At 43.3% G+C, this 17,667-nt stretch overlaps 1 protein-coding gene across 5 annotated transcripts in view; it reads left to right on the top strand.

Moving 5' to 3' along the window:
* The window catches only part of PKD1 (polycystin 1, transient receptor potential channel interacting), a 173,349-nt gene that overhangs the window by 59,043 nt on the left and 96,639 nt on the right, over window positions 1–17,667 (top strand). For all 5 annotated transcript variants that reach the window (XM_085858410.1, XM_085858407.1, XM_085858408.1 and 2 more), the window contains 9 exons: window positions 3,829–3,972; window positions 6,082–6,367; window positions 7,296–7,509; window positions 7,858–8,020; window positions 11,154–11,294; window positions 11,806–11,950; window positions 12,167–12,237; window positions 13,653–13,937; window positions 16,206–16,509. In XM_085858410.1, the coding sequence (XP_085714536.1) occupies window positions 3,829–3,972; window positions 6,082–6,367; window positions 7,296–7,509; window positions 7,858–8,020; window positions 11,154–11,294; window positions 11,806–11,950; window positions 12,167–12,237; window positions 13,653–13,937; window positions 16,206–16,509 (1,753 nt within the window). The remainder of the gene's footprint in view (window positions 1–3,828; window positions 3,973–6,081; window positions 6,368–7,295; window positions 7,510–7,857; window positions 8,021–11,153; window positions 11,295–11,805; window positions 11,951–12,166; window positions 12,238–13,652; window positions 13,938–16,205; window positions 16,510–17,667) is intronic.

The raw sequence follows: 17,667 nt of genomic DNA, 5'->3' as shown, positions 1-17,667 counted from the left end.
CCTCACACTGTACACGTACACCCGCGAGAAGATAACGCCCATCGGGATGGCAGACGTGTCTGTGGGGTACCAAGGCCAGGTCGCCACGCTTCCGTTGTACGTCGTGCGGGGGAGGGGTCCGTCTCTCTAGACCGGGACTGGCGGACCCTCATCAGGCTAGATTGGGCCACCGTTCACCTTGTGACATCAGGTCAGGTGTGAACGTTTTGTGCTTTCATATGAGCTATCTATGCAGGATATAAACCTTGGGCCGCCGTTCACCTTGTGCAACCCGTGCCGAGCCGATGGGAGGATCAGTTGGAGAAGATTCTTCAAAGACATCAAGGTTTGTTTTGCGACGACCTTGGGAAACTCAAGGACGTGCAGACAAAGCTCTTCCTGAAGGAGGGGTTGGTTCCTCATTTTTGTAAACCAGGACCGGTGCCGTATGCCCTGCGGGACAAGGTCAAGGGTGAACTGGATAGGCTGGAGGCCTGTGGGGTGATCGAATGGGTGTCGTACTCAGATTGGGCCACCCCGGTCGTCACGGTGCTGAAACGGAATGGAGACGTCTGATTGTGCGCGGACTTCAAGTCCACGGTTAACCCGGGGCTCAGCGTGGAGCAATATCCACTGCCGTCAATCAATGAGATATATGCACGATTGACGGGGAGTCAATACTTCACGAAACTTGATCTGCGTGATGCATATTTTCACCTGGCAATGGATCCCGGGAGTGGCGACCTTTTGATATATAATCAACACGTGTCAAGGACTTTATCGATATACTTGACTCTGTTTTGGGATTGCTTCGGCCCCGGCCTTGTGGCAGAAAGCCATGGATCAGGTTTGCATTGGCCTGCCTGCTCAAACCTTCCTGGACGATGTGCTCATTGCGGGGAAAACGGCAGACGAGCACCTTGCGAACATTGCCCAAGTGCTGACGAAGCTGGAAGTGTGTGGCCTGCGCTTGAACAGGGACAAGTGCGCGTTCTTCAAGCAGTGCTTGGAATACCTCGGGCACATCATCACACCGGAGGGGCTGTTGAAAGGCCCTCAGAAAGTGGAGGAAATTCAGCATATGCCACCGCCTCGCGACAAGACGCAGCTGCGCTTCTTTATTGATATGGCACAGTATTACCAAAGATTCATGCGCGGGCTCAGCTCACAGCTTGCGCCGTTAACGCGGTTGCTCAGGAAGGACGAGTGCTGGGCCTGGGGGCCTGCACACCAGGCGTCGTTCGACCGCGTCAAGCGGCTGCTCACACAGGATACGGTCCTCGTGCACTACGAGCCTGCACCTCTGCTCTTATTGGCATGCGACAGCTCTGCATATGGCATTGGGGCAGTGCTCTCCCACAGGATGGACGATGGTTCCGAGCGGGCTGTTTGTTTTGCATCCCGGACCCTGTCCGCAGCAGAGCGGGAATATGCCCAGATCGCGCGCGAGGCTCTCAGCCTCGTCTGGGGTGTGCGGAGGTTTCATCAATACCTGCTGGGGCGGCATTTCACTTTGCAGACGATCACAAACCACTTCAATTCATCCTGAGACACGAATGCGGGGTACCGGTGTGGGCAGCCGTGCGAATACAGCGGTGGTGTCTATTTCTTGCTGCTTACAGCTACGATATTCAGTTCCGAAGCACCAAAAAGCATGCTAACTGCGACGGGCTCTCGCGCTTGCCTTGCGCGGAGAGTCCAGCTTTGTCTGAATCGGCCGACCGGGTTGATGTGTTTGCACTGAGCCAGGTCCAAAGCGGGCCGATCACGGCCAAATAGGTTGCGGTGGAATCGGCTCATGATCCAGTGCTCGCCCGTGTCGTTCAGGCGATTTCTACGTGGAATTGGAGCAATCTCCCTTCAACACCGGCATTTCAGCCTTTCGCGTCGCGTGAATCGGAGCTGTCGTTGGTCCAACGGTGTGTTATGTGGGGAATGAGAGCAGTGATTCCACCGAAGTTCAGGCAGCAGTGTTTGGAGGAACTACATGTCAGTCACCTTGGCGTCGTGAAGACCAAGAGTCTTGCTCATAGCCTGTTGTGGTGGCCGGGGTTGGACAAAGACATTGAGCAGATCGTTAAGCATTGCACCACGTGTCAAACAGATGCTGATAACCCGCGTCAAGCTTCGGTACTATGGCCGACCCCAGACAGGGCCTGGCAGAGGGTCCATGTGGATTTTGCGGGGCCGGTTAATGGCAAAATGTTTTTGATTGTGATCGATGCATTCTCTAAATGGCTGGAGGTTGTAGTAATGCAGCATACATCAGCAAACATTACAATAGAAAAACTGTGGACGATCTTTGCTAATAAAGGATTACCCGAGATTCTGGTCTCTGATAACGGTCCGCAGTTCATCGCAGGTGTTTTTGATGAGTTTGTGCGTCAAAATGGTATTCAACATCTGAGGTCTGCACCGTATCATCCTGCGACGAATGGGCAGGCGGAATCGTTTGTTAAAATGTTGAAACAGGCTTTGCGAAGGGGGTGGGGGGGGGGGTGTTGCACCTGTCCAGACCGTGGTCGATGTCTTTTTGCTCCAATACAGGAACGATATTCATCCTGTCACGGGCGATTCTCCTGCCATTCGTCTCTATGGACGGGCATTGCGGTCCAGACTGGATTTGCTGCGACCTGGAGGGTTGGTGAGTGGGGCGGTGTCGCGCCCGACGCTGCTGCGCAGTTTTGATGTGGGACAGCGGGTAATGGTGCGCGATTATTTCCACGGTTCCAAATGGGTGCCGGCTGTGGTCTCTGTGGTACTGGGGCCGGCGAATTGCATGGTGCGGACTGATGGTGGGGAGGTGTGGAAGCAGCATGTACACCAAATGCATGATCGCTGTTCAGCGTCACCCCCCCCCCCCCCGTGCCGAGCGATGTGAGACCCCCACCTGTGATGTCGCCGTGGCGAGGCGTTGTATCGCCAGGGCCGGACGTGCCGACGCCCGTGGGGTGTTCACCTGATTCAGTCTTGCCTGAGGACGACGAGCAAGCTTGTCGGCCGGGGGCAGTTGTTGTTGCGGGTGGGGCAAGTCCGGCGAGGGTGTCACCTCGACCTAGCCGGGAGGCATCTGAGCCTGGGCCGTCTGGCGGCGCTGCCCGCCCAAGGCGGGTCAGGAAACGACCGCGGTACTTGGAGGATTTTGAATGTTGATTGGTTTCGTTTGGTCATTTTATAATTGTCATTTCATCATTGGAATTGTCATTTTACGAGGGGAGGAGCGTGCTGTATCACGTGGTTGGGTTTTCGTATATCATGACTCGCCCGCTAGGGGTGGCAGTGATGTACATCCGGACGCACAATAAAGCGGAGTTACTGCTAACGCTCTCACTCTCCATGTTCCGCTGCACCTCGGACATTACACACCTGACAGTAGTTTTCACCCCCATCTCCTCTCCACCCTCTTCATGTATTCAAGTTCTTTGTATATCCTTGTAACAATGGTGACACCAATAGGTCTTTATGAGTTCTGTCATGAAAAATGCAAACAAATATACAGGTTGTCGTTAAGAAATGATCATAATTAAAAGATTTCTAAGTACTACATAACATATGATATTTATATTCATATCTAGATGTATACGTAGAAGTTGCAGCCTGGTTGTTGTTCCCAAATTATAAACATACAGTTCAGAATGGGATTGCAATAAAAAAATATATATTAAAGTCTATCCAAGGGACCGAACAGAACAGTTCATGAAAGTCAAGTAAATATCGAGTTTGAAGGTATAATATTCACACCAGGTGATGGGAGGATACAATATACCATTAAAAACACATGGTGTTAATCAAATATTATCGAGAAGATTAGACAAAAGACATCTTATTGTGCTGCCATTTGTTCCTGAGGTATCTGTTGCCAACGTAAGTGTTCCATCGGTCTTGGTCGAGTGTGCGTCATGCGAGACCCTGGGAAGCTTTGTTACTGGCCGCAGTCATCACGTCACACTGCTTGGAACCTGTACAAGTTGTGATGCTCATTATTTTAACCAGGTATGTGCTTGCCATGCAAAGGGTGAAATCACTTGTTGGTATCAACCATCATTTATAGATTGTTCAGACTTTTTTCCCCTTTTTACCTCTGCCATCACAGATGGACAGAGGTTGTTTTCACCACTGTCTGTTTGTTTGTTTGTTTGCTGTCTGTGTGTCTGTCTGTGAGCAGGATATCTCAAAATGTTATGAATGGATTCGGACGAAACTAGGTGGGCAGGTTGGGTGTGGGACAAGGACGAATTGATTAGATTTTGGTGAAGATCCAGATCCGAGAATTTTTAAAGTGATTTTGCACGATTGAGAAATAGGGTCGAAACGAAATACACAGTGGCCTGCAAAAGTATTCACCCCGTACCAATAATGTTTCTGGGTAGGTCTCTACCAGCTTTCTACAGGAAGTTGGTAAAATATTTGCCCATTCTTCATGTGAAAATTGCTCTGGTTCTGCCAAGTTTGATGGGGATCGTTGATAGACTTAAATCTTCATGTCTCGCCATAAATGTTCAATTGGGTTCCAGTCAGGACTTTGGGCCACTGAAGAACATTTATTTTCTTCTTATTCAGCCACTCAATTGTGCCTTTAGCTTTGTACTTAGGCTCATTGTTCTGCTGAAATGTGAATCTCCGACCCAGTTTCAGATTCATGGCTGACTCAAGCAGGTTTTCATCAAGGATTCTTCTGTACTTTGCACCATCTATTGTCCCTTCTATCCTGACCAGTTTGCCAGTCCTCGTTGATGAAAAGAAGCTCCATAACATGATGCTGCCACCACCATGTTTGACAGTAGGGATGGTGTTGACTGGGTGATGTGCAGTGTTCGGCTTGCGTCAGATGTAACGCTTTGAATTTAGACAAAAAAGTTCAATTTTTGTCTCGTCTGAACACAAAACTTTCATGAACACGCCTGCAGTATCATTAGGATGCTTTTTCGCAAACTCTTTTTGAACTTTTAGATGCGTCTTTTTCCGTAATCGCTTCTTTCTTGCCACTGGTCCGTAGAGACCACCTTTGTGAAGGGAACAGGATATTGTTGATTGATGAACACTGAACCCCATCTCGGGCATAAAGCCTTTCAGATCTTTCAAAGTCATTGTTCGATTTACAATTTCATCCTGAACCAGTTTCCTGTTTGCCCCGCTGATGAGTTTTGATGGGCGATCTGATCTGGGTAGAGCCTGGGTGGTGTGATATGTCTTCCACTTCTTAATGATGGATTTCTTTGTACTCAAAGGGATAATGAGTGACTTTAAAATCTTCTTATAACCCTCTCCTGAATGATGCTTCTCCACCACTCTATGCCTGAATGATTTCGAAAGATCCTTGCTCTTCATGTTTGCCTTGTTGGTTGACCAAGTGAGTTGCACCTTAAAACTCCTTCGATTAGTGGGGGAGCTTAATTTTTATGTAAAACTACTGATTACATACAGATGAAACCTATTACACTAATCTTCTAACATTTTAAACAAATAATTTGCTCCTGAAGTGATTTAGGGTTAATTAAGCAAAGAGGTTGAATACTGATGCAACTGAGAATCATCTGATTTTATCTGTAAAACGAACTCATTCACATTTTATCTGGATTTTTTAGCTTTATCACTTTGGAGTAGTTTGTGAAGACTCTATATATTAATTTTTATTTGAAAGCATCATGAAGTAAGCTCAAGTGGCATCAAATTGTGAAAACTCTGGAGGGAGGGGTGAATACTTTTACAGACCACAAAAACACGATATCTCAAAAAATCGTGGATGGATTATGACAAAATTTGGTGGAGGAGTTGGATAGGTGACAAGAACAAGCTGATGAGATTTTGGTTCAGGTCCGGAGGCAGATCCGGTCTATCAGTATGCTCTCCATCGAGTGCCGTTGTTGTTCATACTGCCTTGATGATTTACAGTTTTGTCTTTCTAAATCTTCTTGTGATTATGCAAAAGTCCTGGAAAATTATTTGCATTTGATATATATATATATATATATATATATATATATATATATATATATATATATATATATATATATATATATATACATATTATACAGTCAATTTTTTTGAAGCGAGAATGTTCAGAACAGAATCGTTGAGAATAAAGTATGATGATGGTTCCAGGTGGTGTACAGCTGGACAGTGTGGAGTGAGGATGGGAAGCCATTTCCACTGAACATTACCACGACATCAACCGGAGCCTCGGGTGCTGCACTGGTCGTTCGGAAAGGAGTTTTGTCAAACGGACTGTCTTACATATTCACACTCACCGTATCTGGGCTTGGGGTTGAACCAGGAAGCTCGTCTATTGTTCTCCCTCCAAATGAACCCCCAGGGGGTGGTTCCTGTGAGCTTCACAAGCCGTTGAGTCTCACTGTCTTGGAGAGTCCAATTGGCTACACATGCTATGGTTAGCCATTTTCACTTTGTGTGTGTGTGTGTGTGTGTGTGTGTGTGTGTGTGTGTGTGTGTGTGTGTGTGTGTGTGTGTGTGTGTGTGTGTGTGTGTGTGTGTGTGTGTGTGTGTGTGTGTGTCCAGGTCATAGCTTTTTTACCATTTGAGCTTTTGATATCAAAACCAATTTATTATGTAAATTTGGAGAAAATAATTAAACATTGGGTCACAATGTGAAAGGGCAAAGTCATAGTAACTATAAACAGCTCTTAGTAGCCTCCACCGCAGCTCATCAAGCACGAGACACATTGTTTTTTAATCGCTTCCATGTTTATTTATTTATTTATTTATTTCTTTATTTACCATTGAGCTTCAGTGTGTCTGTCCAGGCCACAACAATTTTACCATTAAGCTTTTGTCATTAAATCTTCAACAACCTCTATTATGTGAATATGGAGAACACAAATTAATGAAATGTCCATTTTTTTTGGTGAAGTTGAATTAGAGTACAAATCGGTCGCGGAAGGGCTCGACATTTTGGAGATGCTTTCTAGTTTAATTTTTATTTTCGTATCTACCTACATTGTTTGGTCCTACATTGTTTGTGAAATGATCACATTGAAAATGTGCATTGTATCATATCACTCAATTTTAATTAACCTTGTCTCACACTCATGATACATTTTATGTAACGGTGACTCATGTTCAGACATTTGCTTTGAGTGCATGAAAGACTTGAATGCAAGAATTTAATTAATTTTTCCGTCTCGCACTCCATTATAATTGTGTTCTGCTTGAGTGATTGCATTGTATTGAGAGAAAATATTATTTGTTTTTCTATTTTTTTTCTCAGTGCCTATGGTAGTTGTACCAAAATGTATTTCACAGATTCCATACATTTTTTTTCTTCTTTCTTCAGCTGCTTGGTCTATGTTTGTGCACAGGATGGACTGATCCCGAGAATCCAGGTGTCCCTCTTGTCTACACACTCTTGCTTCGGTCCTGCACTGGGATGGAGACCGTAGGCTGTGAAGAGCAGCTCCTGTACTACGGCATCAATTCGGAGGGCAGCGGTTTTGCGCCCCTCACTTCAGGGCAACAGTTTTTAGCTGTGATAGTTGAAGATGCATTGGGAGCACGTACACTTGCCCTTGAACAGTGAGTGCCCTTGCACACAGTGGCTTACCGTTTGGTCAAGATTACATCAAAGAGATGAAACCTTGTTATCTTCATTTCACAGAACCAATGTAAATTGAATGCACGGTATGTTGATGTGACACGTGCGTAAGGAGTCGAATACTTGTCTTCTATCAGAGTTATCCTGTACGACTTCCCTCGAATGTCTTTGTACAATCCACCATATTATTTTTTTCCGGTTTATATCATTGACTTATGTTCACCAATAATTTATTCAAACAATGATCAAGTTCACGCTGTAGACAATGTTACATGCTGTGGAAGCCATATGGCATGCTTTAAAGGGACGGCGTGTCCCTATAATCACAGGGGCATCGATGTTGCACTTCCCAAGAAGCTACAAGAGAATGCAGAGGTTCTGACCACTTGGCTGCAGCAGAAAAGTGAGAGAGTATTTCAGGCACTGGTGCAAAGGGGAGACCCACAGCATATCACCAGCTATGGAAGTGCCCTCCTTAGCATCTTGAATGTGGTGAGCTGGTGTGATGCATGCTACAATAATTATAGTACTCCAATGGAGGGCAATCTCCTTTGTTGCAATTTTCAACACTTTAGTTAATACTTTCAATGCTCTGAATGCTTGTGATCCCTTGAATCCAAACCCATGTTACACTACCAGTCATTACTCACTGTCATCACTTGTTACCTCCGCCATCGACGGTGAAGGAGGTTATGTTTTCACCCCTTTCTGTTTTTTAATTGCCGGAATCCTTCGGATTTTGGCAATTATGTTGGTCGGTTGTGTGTGTCATTCTGTGTGTCTGTTGGGTCGCCGAAATAGGTGACCCTTATTGTCAGTAATTCTGTCTGTTTGTTTGGATGTTTGTTCGTTTGTCATCAGCATAATTGGTAGTAAACTTGGGGCCGATTTTGACCAAACTCGGGTGGTAGGTACATCTTATGACCTAGTGCTTTGGAAATTGTGATGATTGCTAGGGACGCTTTGGCTCCTTAGCAACAGCTGAAAAACCTTCAAAATCGGTACCGTTCACGCGAAATCAATTCCGAAAGCCAATATCCCACGTAGGGTTATGAAATTTGGCACGAATGATCTACAGGTGATGCTCTACCAAATATATTCCGGTTTTTGTGATATATGGAATAGTTTACCCGCAGCGCCCCTACAAATGGGGTATGCCCGAAAATTGGCGAAAATTGAAGGCCCCCTAGCGACCAGGTGAGTGCATCGATCCGAATGAAACTTTGCAGGTTCATAGCACGCAATGAGTACTACAACTTTGCCTCAGGACATATTGACTGATATTGCTTAGGTCAGGGGTCAAAGGTCAATTAGTGCAAAAATCGATAATATGCGAGAGCTGGAGGTTTCTTCGTGCCAAATGCTACTCCTCCTAGGGTTATGGTCAGATGGTCATGAAAATTCACACTAATCATCTGGAATACATTGTGCACAAACGATCAAGCCGGATTTTCGATTTATAACTTTGTTCACCCACAGCACCCCCTTGAACTTTGGGGATTTCCGATATCAAACTGCATTTTCGGTACTTTTCATTCAAATTGATACCGAGTAGTTATCAGTTGATGGAACTCGATGAGATTTGGTATGCATAATCTTAAAGTGATTCTCTATCCGCTATATGACATACACTTTTTTCAATATCTTATAGTTTCCAAATGGTAACCCTCTCAACTTGGGTGTCCGAGGGCCATTGAGCATTCCCGCTGAAAATTCAAAGTACACTCGCTCCAAGACAGTTGAACCGAATCGAATGAATCTTTACAGGCTTATACACCATGATGAGTACTACAACTTTGCTCATTTGCATAATGACCTATCTCGAGTAGGTCAGGGGTCAAAGGTCAATAAGTGCATTTTTCGGGCGAAATTACCATTCAAGGCACCCTTGCTCCTACACGGATTAACCGATACGAATGAAAGTTCATAGGTACATTGTACTCAATGAGTACTACAACTTTGCTTCAGGACATATTGACCTATCTCGGCTAGGTCAGGGGTCAAAGGTCAATGAGTGCATTTTTCAGGCAAAATAACCATTCAAATCCCCCTTGCTCCTACACAGGTTAACCGATACGAATGAAAGTTCATAGGTATAGAGTACTCAATGGGTACTACAACTTTGCTTCAGGACATATTGACCTATCTCGGCTAAGTCAGGGGTCAAAGGTCAATGAGTGCATTGTTTGTGCAAAATGACCATTCAAAGCCCCCTTGCTCATACACGGATTAACCGATTTGATTGCAATGTCGTAAGTACTTAGTACTAGATTAACTCAGATCAGGGGTCAAAGGTCATCGGATGCTCGGCGACCCATGGCCGCCTACTGGCTTGTCTGTCTGTCTGTCTGTTTGTTTGTGTGTTTGTTTACCCTGAAGCAGCTACACCGTTTCAGCGATCATGACCAAACTGGGTACAGACGTCGGCCATGGTCCAACTTAGACACTTGTCGTTTTGGGTGAATTTAGGTCAAAGGTCAAGGTCAAGGTCACCGAAAAACCGAAATTCTTATTTTCGCAATAACCTCCGCTAAAATGGTCGTATCGACTTCAAACCAAATCCAAAATGTGCATGTTCCAATACTGCATCCAACCATATGTCTCATTGGGGTGTCACACCAACACCGTTCTTAGCGGTCGGGGGTCGAATGTCAGGGGGGTCGGGTCAAAACTTTCAAATTGCGATAAAAACGCCATTTCAAGTCCGATTGACTTCCAAGTTATGATCATGACCAAACTAAGTGCTATAATTCATGAAACGGTAGCACTATCGACTTATAAGAACCAAATTGATTTCCAGGTTTTTGTTTTTTGAGAGATCATGGAGATATGACAAAGTTATTCCGGCAATTCCTTGCTCAATGAGCAATTTCATTTGTCTGTTTGTTTGTGCGCAGGATATCTCAAAAAGTTGTGGACGGATCTGGATGAAATTTTGTGGACAGGTTGGGTGTGTGACAAGCATTAATTGTTTCGATTTTGGTGAAATCCGAATCCGGATCTGGATACGAGAATTATTTAATTCTTAATGTGATTCTTCACCATTGAGAGGTGAGGCCAAAAACTATATATTACTGTATAGAATGATATTTCAAAAATGTATTGGGCCCGATATGTTCTCCTGGATCACGCATAATGTGGCAGAGGTGTGCACTCTATCGAGTGCCCTTCTAGTTACAACTGAAAGCCTCGAGTTGCTTTCACTAACATAACACAAGAGGCAACGAATCATCTGTTGGTAAGCCGAAGTGCATCGTACACATTTTAAAGGTATTAATTAAATATGAGTTAGCTTACAATGAACTTCAACACAGGATTCGGCCATTGAGCCCATAAACCCCATGCAATGGTTGCCAACCTATGGCTATTTGTCCATGCTTTATCATTTTTAAATGCTGAGCGTTAAGCAAGTAAGCAGCATGTACCATATTTAAAATCTTTGGTATGACTCAGCCAGGGTCGAGTTCAAATCACAGTCCTCCCACACTTCGAACGAGCGCTCTAACCATTCCGCCACCAAGGCTGCTTAAAGTGATTCTTGATGTATTACAATCTTCTACATGTTATACTATGAGGTTTAGTTATTTGTTGTTGTAATGCAAATGCTCCCTGATTCTTTACATAGGGCAGCCAGCGACAGGAAAGCAAAATCACTGCTGACATACAATTTGCTATTCGGAGGAATATTACCCTCGTTTTAACTTCCCTGAGAGCTTCAACCTTGACGGATGTCTGGCAGACAGCAACAGCTCTCAGTGCGGCCTCAGTAAGTTTGATCCAGAGACTCATCTTTTCACTGACTGTCAGATGTGTTGTTATTGCTCACGTGTAACGACGTTCATTTATTTTGGATAAATATTTTTGTGAGTCATGGAGATCTCAGAACACTATGCCATCCTCTACAAGTATCCTTCTCCAATGAGAGACAATAAATAGGTGATGCTGTAGTTCTCTGGGCAAGGAATCCAATTTTAGAATTTGGCAAGAGTAGCAACACTTGATGAGTTGCTCTTTTTGATTTCAGCATTGTAGCGATTTCAACCCCCCTAAAGAGTGAGGACTAGTAGATTAGACATCCAGCTCGAAGTTCCCTTTTAATGGGTGGTGAAATGCATGACCCAGCACTGTGATGTTTGATATGCTTTCACTAAAACCACATTACAGTTGATTTGCATTTAAAGGTCCCTTATCCTACGTGGCCAAAACATAATGCGTAAAAAAAAAACCGAGCTTCTGCAGATTTTGACGTGGTTCCTTCATTGCTCATCTTTTGACAGGCCTTTCCCGATAAGTTTTCTGATCTGGAATGCCAGGATGAAAGCCTGTCCCAGGCCCAAAGGATGGTGGCCTTAGTGGAGGCAGAGGCAGGCGTGGGTGAAGCCACACCAGAGAATGTCGCTTCAAAGCTTTTCACAATAATTGGTAAGCATTGCATAGCATAGGTATGTCCAATTTGGTATCCATAGCATAAGTATGCATATTGGGACTTGTTTATAAATTTTGTGCTTTCATTAGGAATGAGCTTTCATTTCTCAATTTCATTGGAAATGTTGACAAAGACAAATATATTATTGTAGTTAACCACTTAGTTTGTCATTTTCCTGATAATCTCCCCTCCAACCCCTCTTCCTCTCACAGGGCAGGTTCTAAATGCTAACTCACAGTCCAGCCTTGATTACAATTTTTCTTCATGTTCGTACACAACGCAGGTGAGGCCCAGTAATTTGTTTAGGAAGTACTAGAACTACATGCACTACTATAGCTTTAACATCGTACGATGGTGCTACCATGTCGAGAAATTACTCCGTTGCTTCAGTGAAACTATAAATGTTGTGATTTGTATCACAAAGGTCTATATCCTTTTTCCTTTACCTTCCTTATTGAATATATAAAGATCTTTCTAACCACTCACGTACTGACTCACTCACTGACTCACGAACTAATATTAATGTTCGGTACATTCCGGGTGATGTAGAAAGCTGAAATTTTGCTTGCCAACGGACATCGAAGCCAATACACCGGGGGAAAATCACAGAACCGTCAGAAAGCATCCGTAAATGAAAATATAAATAAGTGGAAATAAATAAATGGAAAAATAAATGGAAAAAAATTAATGCAGGTGAGCAACCCGAGACAATGGGGAAGCACAGTAATTTTGCATGCCGACGGACATTGATGCCAGTACACTGGGGGAAACCACAGAACTGTCAGAAAGCATTTGTAAAGGAAATATAAATAAATGAAAAAATAAATGCAGGTGAGCAACCTGAGACAAAGGGGGAGCACAGTTCGTTGTTGCTTACAATGTATAAGCATACCTCACGAGTACTTATATATTATCACTTCTTCACATCTCTTTTATCTTATTTCTTCCAAACCACCTATCCCTTTTCCCCTTACCATTCCACTAATTCTTCGTTCATTTGTGGCACAAGGCTGTGGGGTGGCATCATTGCCTGAGGGTGCAGCTGTGCAGCTGATACAATGCCCTCTGCTAGTTAAGGTAGGAATTTGTAATCTGAAAATGGTGTCAACAATAGCTCACCTACTCTTCATGAAGGATACCATGGGACCTTTCTTTAACATCCACCAACTAATGCCGACAGACAGGACTTCTGTTTAACATCCATCTGAGGGACGGCACATACATTGATGAATCATCCTGCCTGTGAAACACCAGGATGGCAGTTTATAGCTGGGCCAGGATTTGAACTCAGGCTAGACAGCTTAGAGGTGAGTGTGCCTACCTCTAGGTCATCCTGTCAACCCTTTACCATTTTACTAACCCGCTATCATTCTTCTTTTTCCCTTTGGCAACGCCCTTGTCTCTCCATGCATTTGTGTAAGTACCATCCATAATCCTGGCATCTCCATATTTCACATGATGAATCTTTCAACCTAATGAATAAAACGTGCACAAGATATTTTCAACCTTTCTGCTTCCTCTGGTTCTTCATATTTCAAAACCACCATTTCATGCAGAAGCTTCCTTTACCTTCCCCTTCAGACACAGTTGTTTCTTCAATATGCCAATATTATTTCCACTGACAAAGTATTTGTTTATTTTTTTTTTAAATGTATAATCAATTTCCTGTAATTTGGTTCCTTATATAATCCTGAACAGGTGCAAACTGCTGTCTCAACACGAGCATATACTCTGGCAAACCGGCTTCTTCAGGCATTGATGGCGTCACGGGTTCTTGATGAGGAGACGCTGATATTTCACGTGCCAGCGCTGAATGCTGAGGCTCGCCGTGTTTCCCCCTTGTCGTTGCTTTGTGCTATAGCCAGAAGGAACATCTCAGTTGATTCCACAATGCCTGGTTGCCATTTCTCAATTCCTACAGCTGCTGTTAAGACCATTGCCATAGAGATGGGGTTTCCAAGCAACCAAAGCAGCCTTGTGCAGGCAGGAAAACTTTCTTTTCTTCTCATGTTTTGTTTAAAGTTTTGGAGTCAGTATTATTTAAAGTATTTATTATGCAGTACTATTGAAAGTAATTAATATTTAATGTCATACAGTATGCTTCATTGTGCCACCTCATCAACATCCAGAACAATATTATTAGGGTTTGGTCGTCCACTTTGTTTCTTAGGGTTGCTTTACTGCAAAATGATAATAGCTACATACTTGGACAACTCCCACTAACAATAAGGCTGATATGAAAAGGAGTGGAAAGTTTTTTTCCTTTTCAACGAATTTCAAAGCCAAGAACATGGTTTCTGCTCCAATGGCATCTGGAAGCTCATTCACTGCTGGGAAGTACAGTGCCTAAAGAAATTCGAGACTCCCTTTCAAATTCTTCACCTTTTGTTTCCCTATAGCCTGGAATTATATTGCATTAAATCAGACTTTTCCACCTTTATGTACATATCATAACCCACACCTTCCAAGTGAAAAACAAATTCTACAAATTTCAGAAAATTATTTAGAAATACAAAACTAGAATATCTTGGTTGGATAAGTGTCCACCCCCCTGAGTTAATACTTGGTGGAAGCACCTTTGACAGCAATTGCAGCTGTGAGTTTGTTGGGATAGGTCTCTACCAACTTTGCACACCTTGATTGGGCAATATTTGCCCATTATTCTGCACAAAACTGTTCAAGCTCAGTCAAGTTACGTGGGGAGCGTTGATGGACAGCAATGTTAAAGTCATGACACAGATTTTCGCTTGGATTTAGGTCAGGGCTCTGACTGGGCCACACAAGGACATTTATCTTTTTGTTCCTTAACCACTCCAGTGTAACTTTGGCTGTGTGCTTTGGGTCGTCCCAATTTCAGCTTTCTTGCAGAGGTCAGCAGGTTTTCCTGTTGGATTTTCCTGTATTTGGCTCCATCCATTTTCCCTTCCATCCTGAAAAGTGTCCCAGTCCCAGCTGATGAGAAACATCCCCAAAATATAATGCTGCCGCTACCATGCTTCACAGTAGGGATGGTGTTCTTTGGGTGATGTGCTTTGTTGGGTTTGTGCCAAATGTAACATTTTGCATTTAGGCCAAAAAGTTCCATCTAGGTTTCATCAAACCACAATACTTTTTGCCACCTGGATTCAGAGTCTCTGGAGTGGTTTTTTGCTTACCTCCAACGAGACTCAAGGTTGGCTTTTTTCAATAATGGCTTCCTTCGTGCCACCCCACCTTACAGGCCAGACTTGTGGAGCACTTTGGATGTTAATGACACATTCATACAGTGACCAGTCTTTGCCATAAAGGCATGTAGTTCTTTCAAAGTTGTCATTGGTCTCTTGGTGGCCTCTGATCAGTCTCCTCATTGCTTGGTCATCCAGTTTGGAGGGACGGCCTGATCTAGGCAAGGTCTTGGTGGTACCATACATCTTCCACTTCTTCATGATTGTCTTGACTGTGCTCCAAGGGATATTCAAGGCCTTTGAAGTATTTTATACCTATCCGCTGATCTGTGCCTTTCCACAACTTTATCCCGGAGGTCTTTTGAAAGCTCCTTTGGTCCTCATGGTTGAGTCTTTCCGATGATATGCACTACCCAGCAGAGGAAACCTACAGTACCAGCTGATTTTATTCTGGAATAATCAGTATCACTACAATGTGACACAGGTGGAGGCCAATTAATTTGGTGTGTGATTTTGAAGGTGATTGGTTACACCTGAGATAATAGACAATTGCTATTATAAGGGGGCGGACACTTATCCAACCAAGATATTCTAGTTTTGTATTTTTAATTATTTTGCAAACTTAAGCTCACCCAGCCAGGCAGCGATGGGTGTACTCACAATTTTCTGAAATTTGTGGAATTTATTTTTCACTTGGAAGTTGTGGGTGAAAATGTGTAAATAACGGTGGAAAAAAAATCTGATTTAATGCAATGTAATTCCTGGCTATAAGGGAACAGGTGAAAATTTTGAAATGGGGTATAGACTTTCTATAGTCACATGGTGGAGACTGCATTGTGAGGGATTCACATATATGCTGATTTTGGGTGGTGCCGAAATGGCAATCCTTCATGGTTTGTAGAAAACGTTTTCACTATACCACCCCTTACTGTATGATTTTAGAGGATTTTGTTGAAACCATAACTTGAAACCATACATTTATAAACCTGCCTTGGTTGACACTTTGTTTAGAGACATTATTGATAGATTAGCTTGGTGGTTGACCTCTCTATAATGACCACAACCTACTGTAATCCCTTAACCACAGACTCTGCTTTTCTTTGATGTCAACCCATTTCCTTCGGGATCACATGTGGATTTTCCTATAACTACAAACGTTGCTTCACTGGAGCTTTACCGACCAGATGGCTTTCCCATTGAAGTTTTGGGCCTATCGCTGGATGCTGCCATCTCAGTCACATTGTCTGGCCTGGGAAAGAAAGATGAACAAGATCTACCCTTGTCAAATGAAGTACTACACCCTGGTTTGACCAGACGGTTTGCCATACTTACCAACAACAGTGACCCAGCAGCTGGGTTGTTTGTGCAAATCAAATACTCATTGCTTGATGGTAAGTTTGAGGAGAAAAATATCATCCTCAGGTAAAGTAAATCGTTGAGTTTGAATGATAATTTGTGGTGGTATTGTGAATTTCTGGATTTTGCTCAGGTCAGCATGTACTTATAATATTTCACAGATATTTTAATTGTATGACAAAAGAGATGAATTCTTAAAATGTTTTTTTGTTCCCCTCTGAAGTCTTAAATCAGAAAGTTTTTGGGAAAATGTAGGATTTCTTAATCATGTGATCGATGAGGTACTATCATGTGATCATCATGTGATCACTAAATTTGGACAACTCCACTGGATGTTCTTCAGAGAAGAAATAGAAATATAATTGAAATATAATATCACTTGCACCATGTGTGTATATGTATGTATATATATATATATATATATATATATATATATATATATATATATATATATATATATATATATATATATATATATATATATATACACGAGGTGTGTTCAAAAAGTATCCAACCTTAATTTTTCGTGCGTAAACAAATGAAGCTAGGGAGGCGTGGTTTGGTGCACGTATGTAGGCGATCCTAATCCGTATGCGTGAATATTTTCCCGCCTACAGAAGCTGTCAGTTGCCGACAGACCGCCGATGAGTGAGGAAGTGTAAGTGAGCGCCGTCGGATTTTCGTTTTTGACAAAATAACGGATCACTGTGGTCTCATCGCCAGTGATCACTGTGTTGAAGAAGCTGGGATCGCTGTTCACAGTCTCCAGCATGTCCTGTGCGATCTCCAAACGGAGTTGCTTCTGCTCGATCGTTATCAGCTTTGGCAAGAACTTCGCTGAGATTCTCCTTTAGCCCAAATCCTCAGTCACAATGGAATTAACGGATCCAATGCTGACGCCCGCCTCGTCTGCAAGCTCTCTGATCATGATTCGACGATCCTGCATCAGCAGGGTCCTCACTTGGTGAATGACGATCTCATTTCGGGATGTTGAGGGCCTACCAGAATGTGCTTCACTTTCCACTGATGTGCAACCATCTTTGAAGCGGTTGTACCACTCTTTTATCAGTGTGGTGCCCATTGCTTCGTTCCCGAAGGCCTGTTGAATCTTGCGGATCATTTCCACTTAGGAATCACCAAGCTTTTCACAAAATTTGATGCAGAAGCGTTGTTCAAGTTTTCCGTCATTTTGT

This window comes from Eptatretus burgeri, chromosome 15, assembly GCF_056783735.1.
Source record: "Eptatretus burgeri isolate ZD-2024b chromosome 15, Ebu_testis_v1, whole genome shotgun sequence".
In the NCBI taxonomy this organism is placed as follows: domain Eukaryota; kingdom Metazoa; phylum Chordata; class Myxini; order Myxiniformes; family Myxinidae; genus Eptatretus; species Eptatretus burgeri.
Note: the sequence above shows the minus strand (reverse complement) of the source record. Positions and strands in the feature narration are given on the sequence as shown.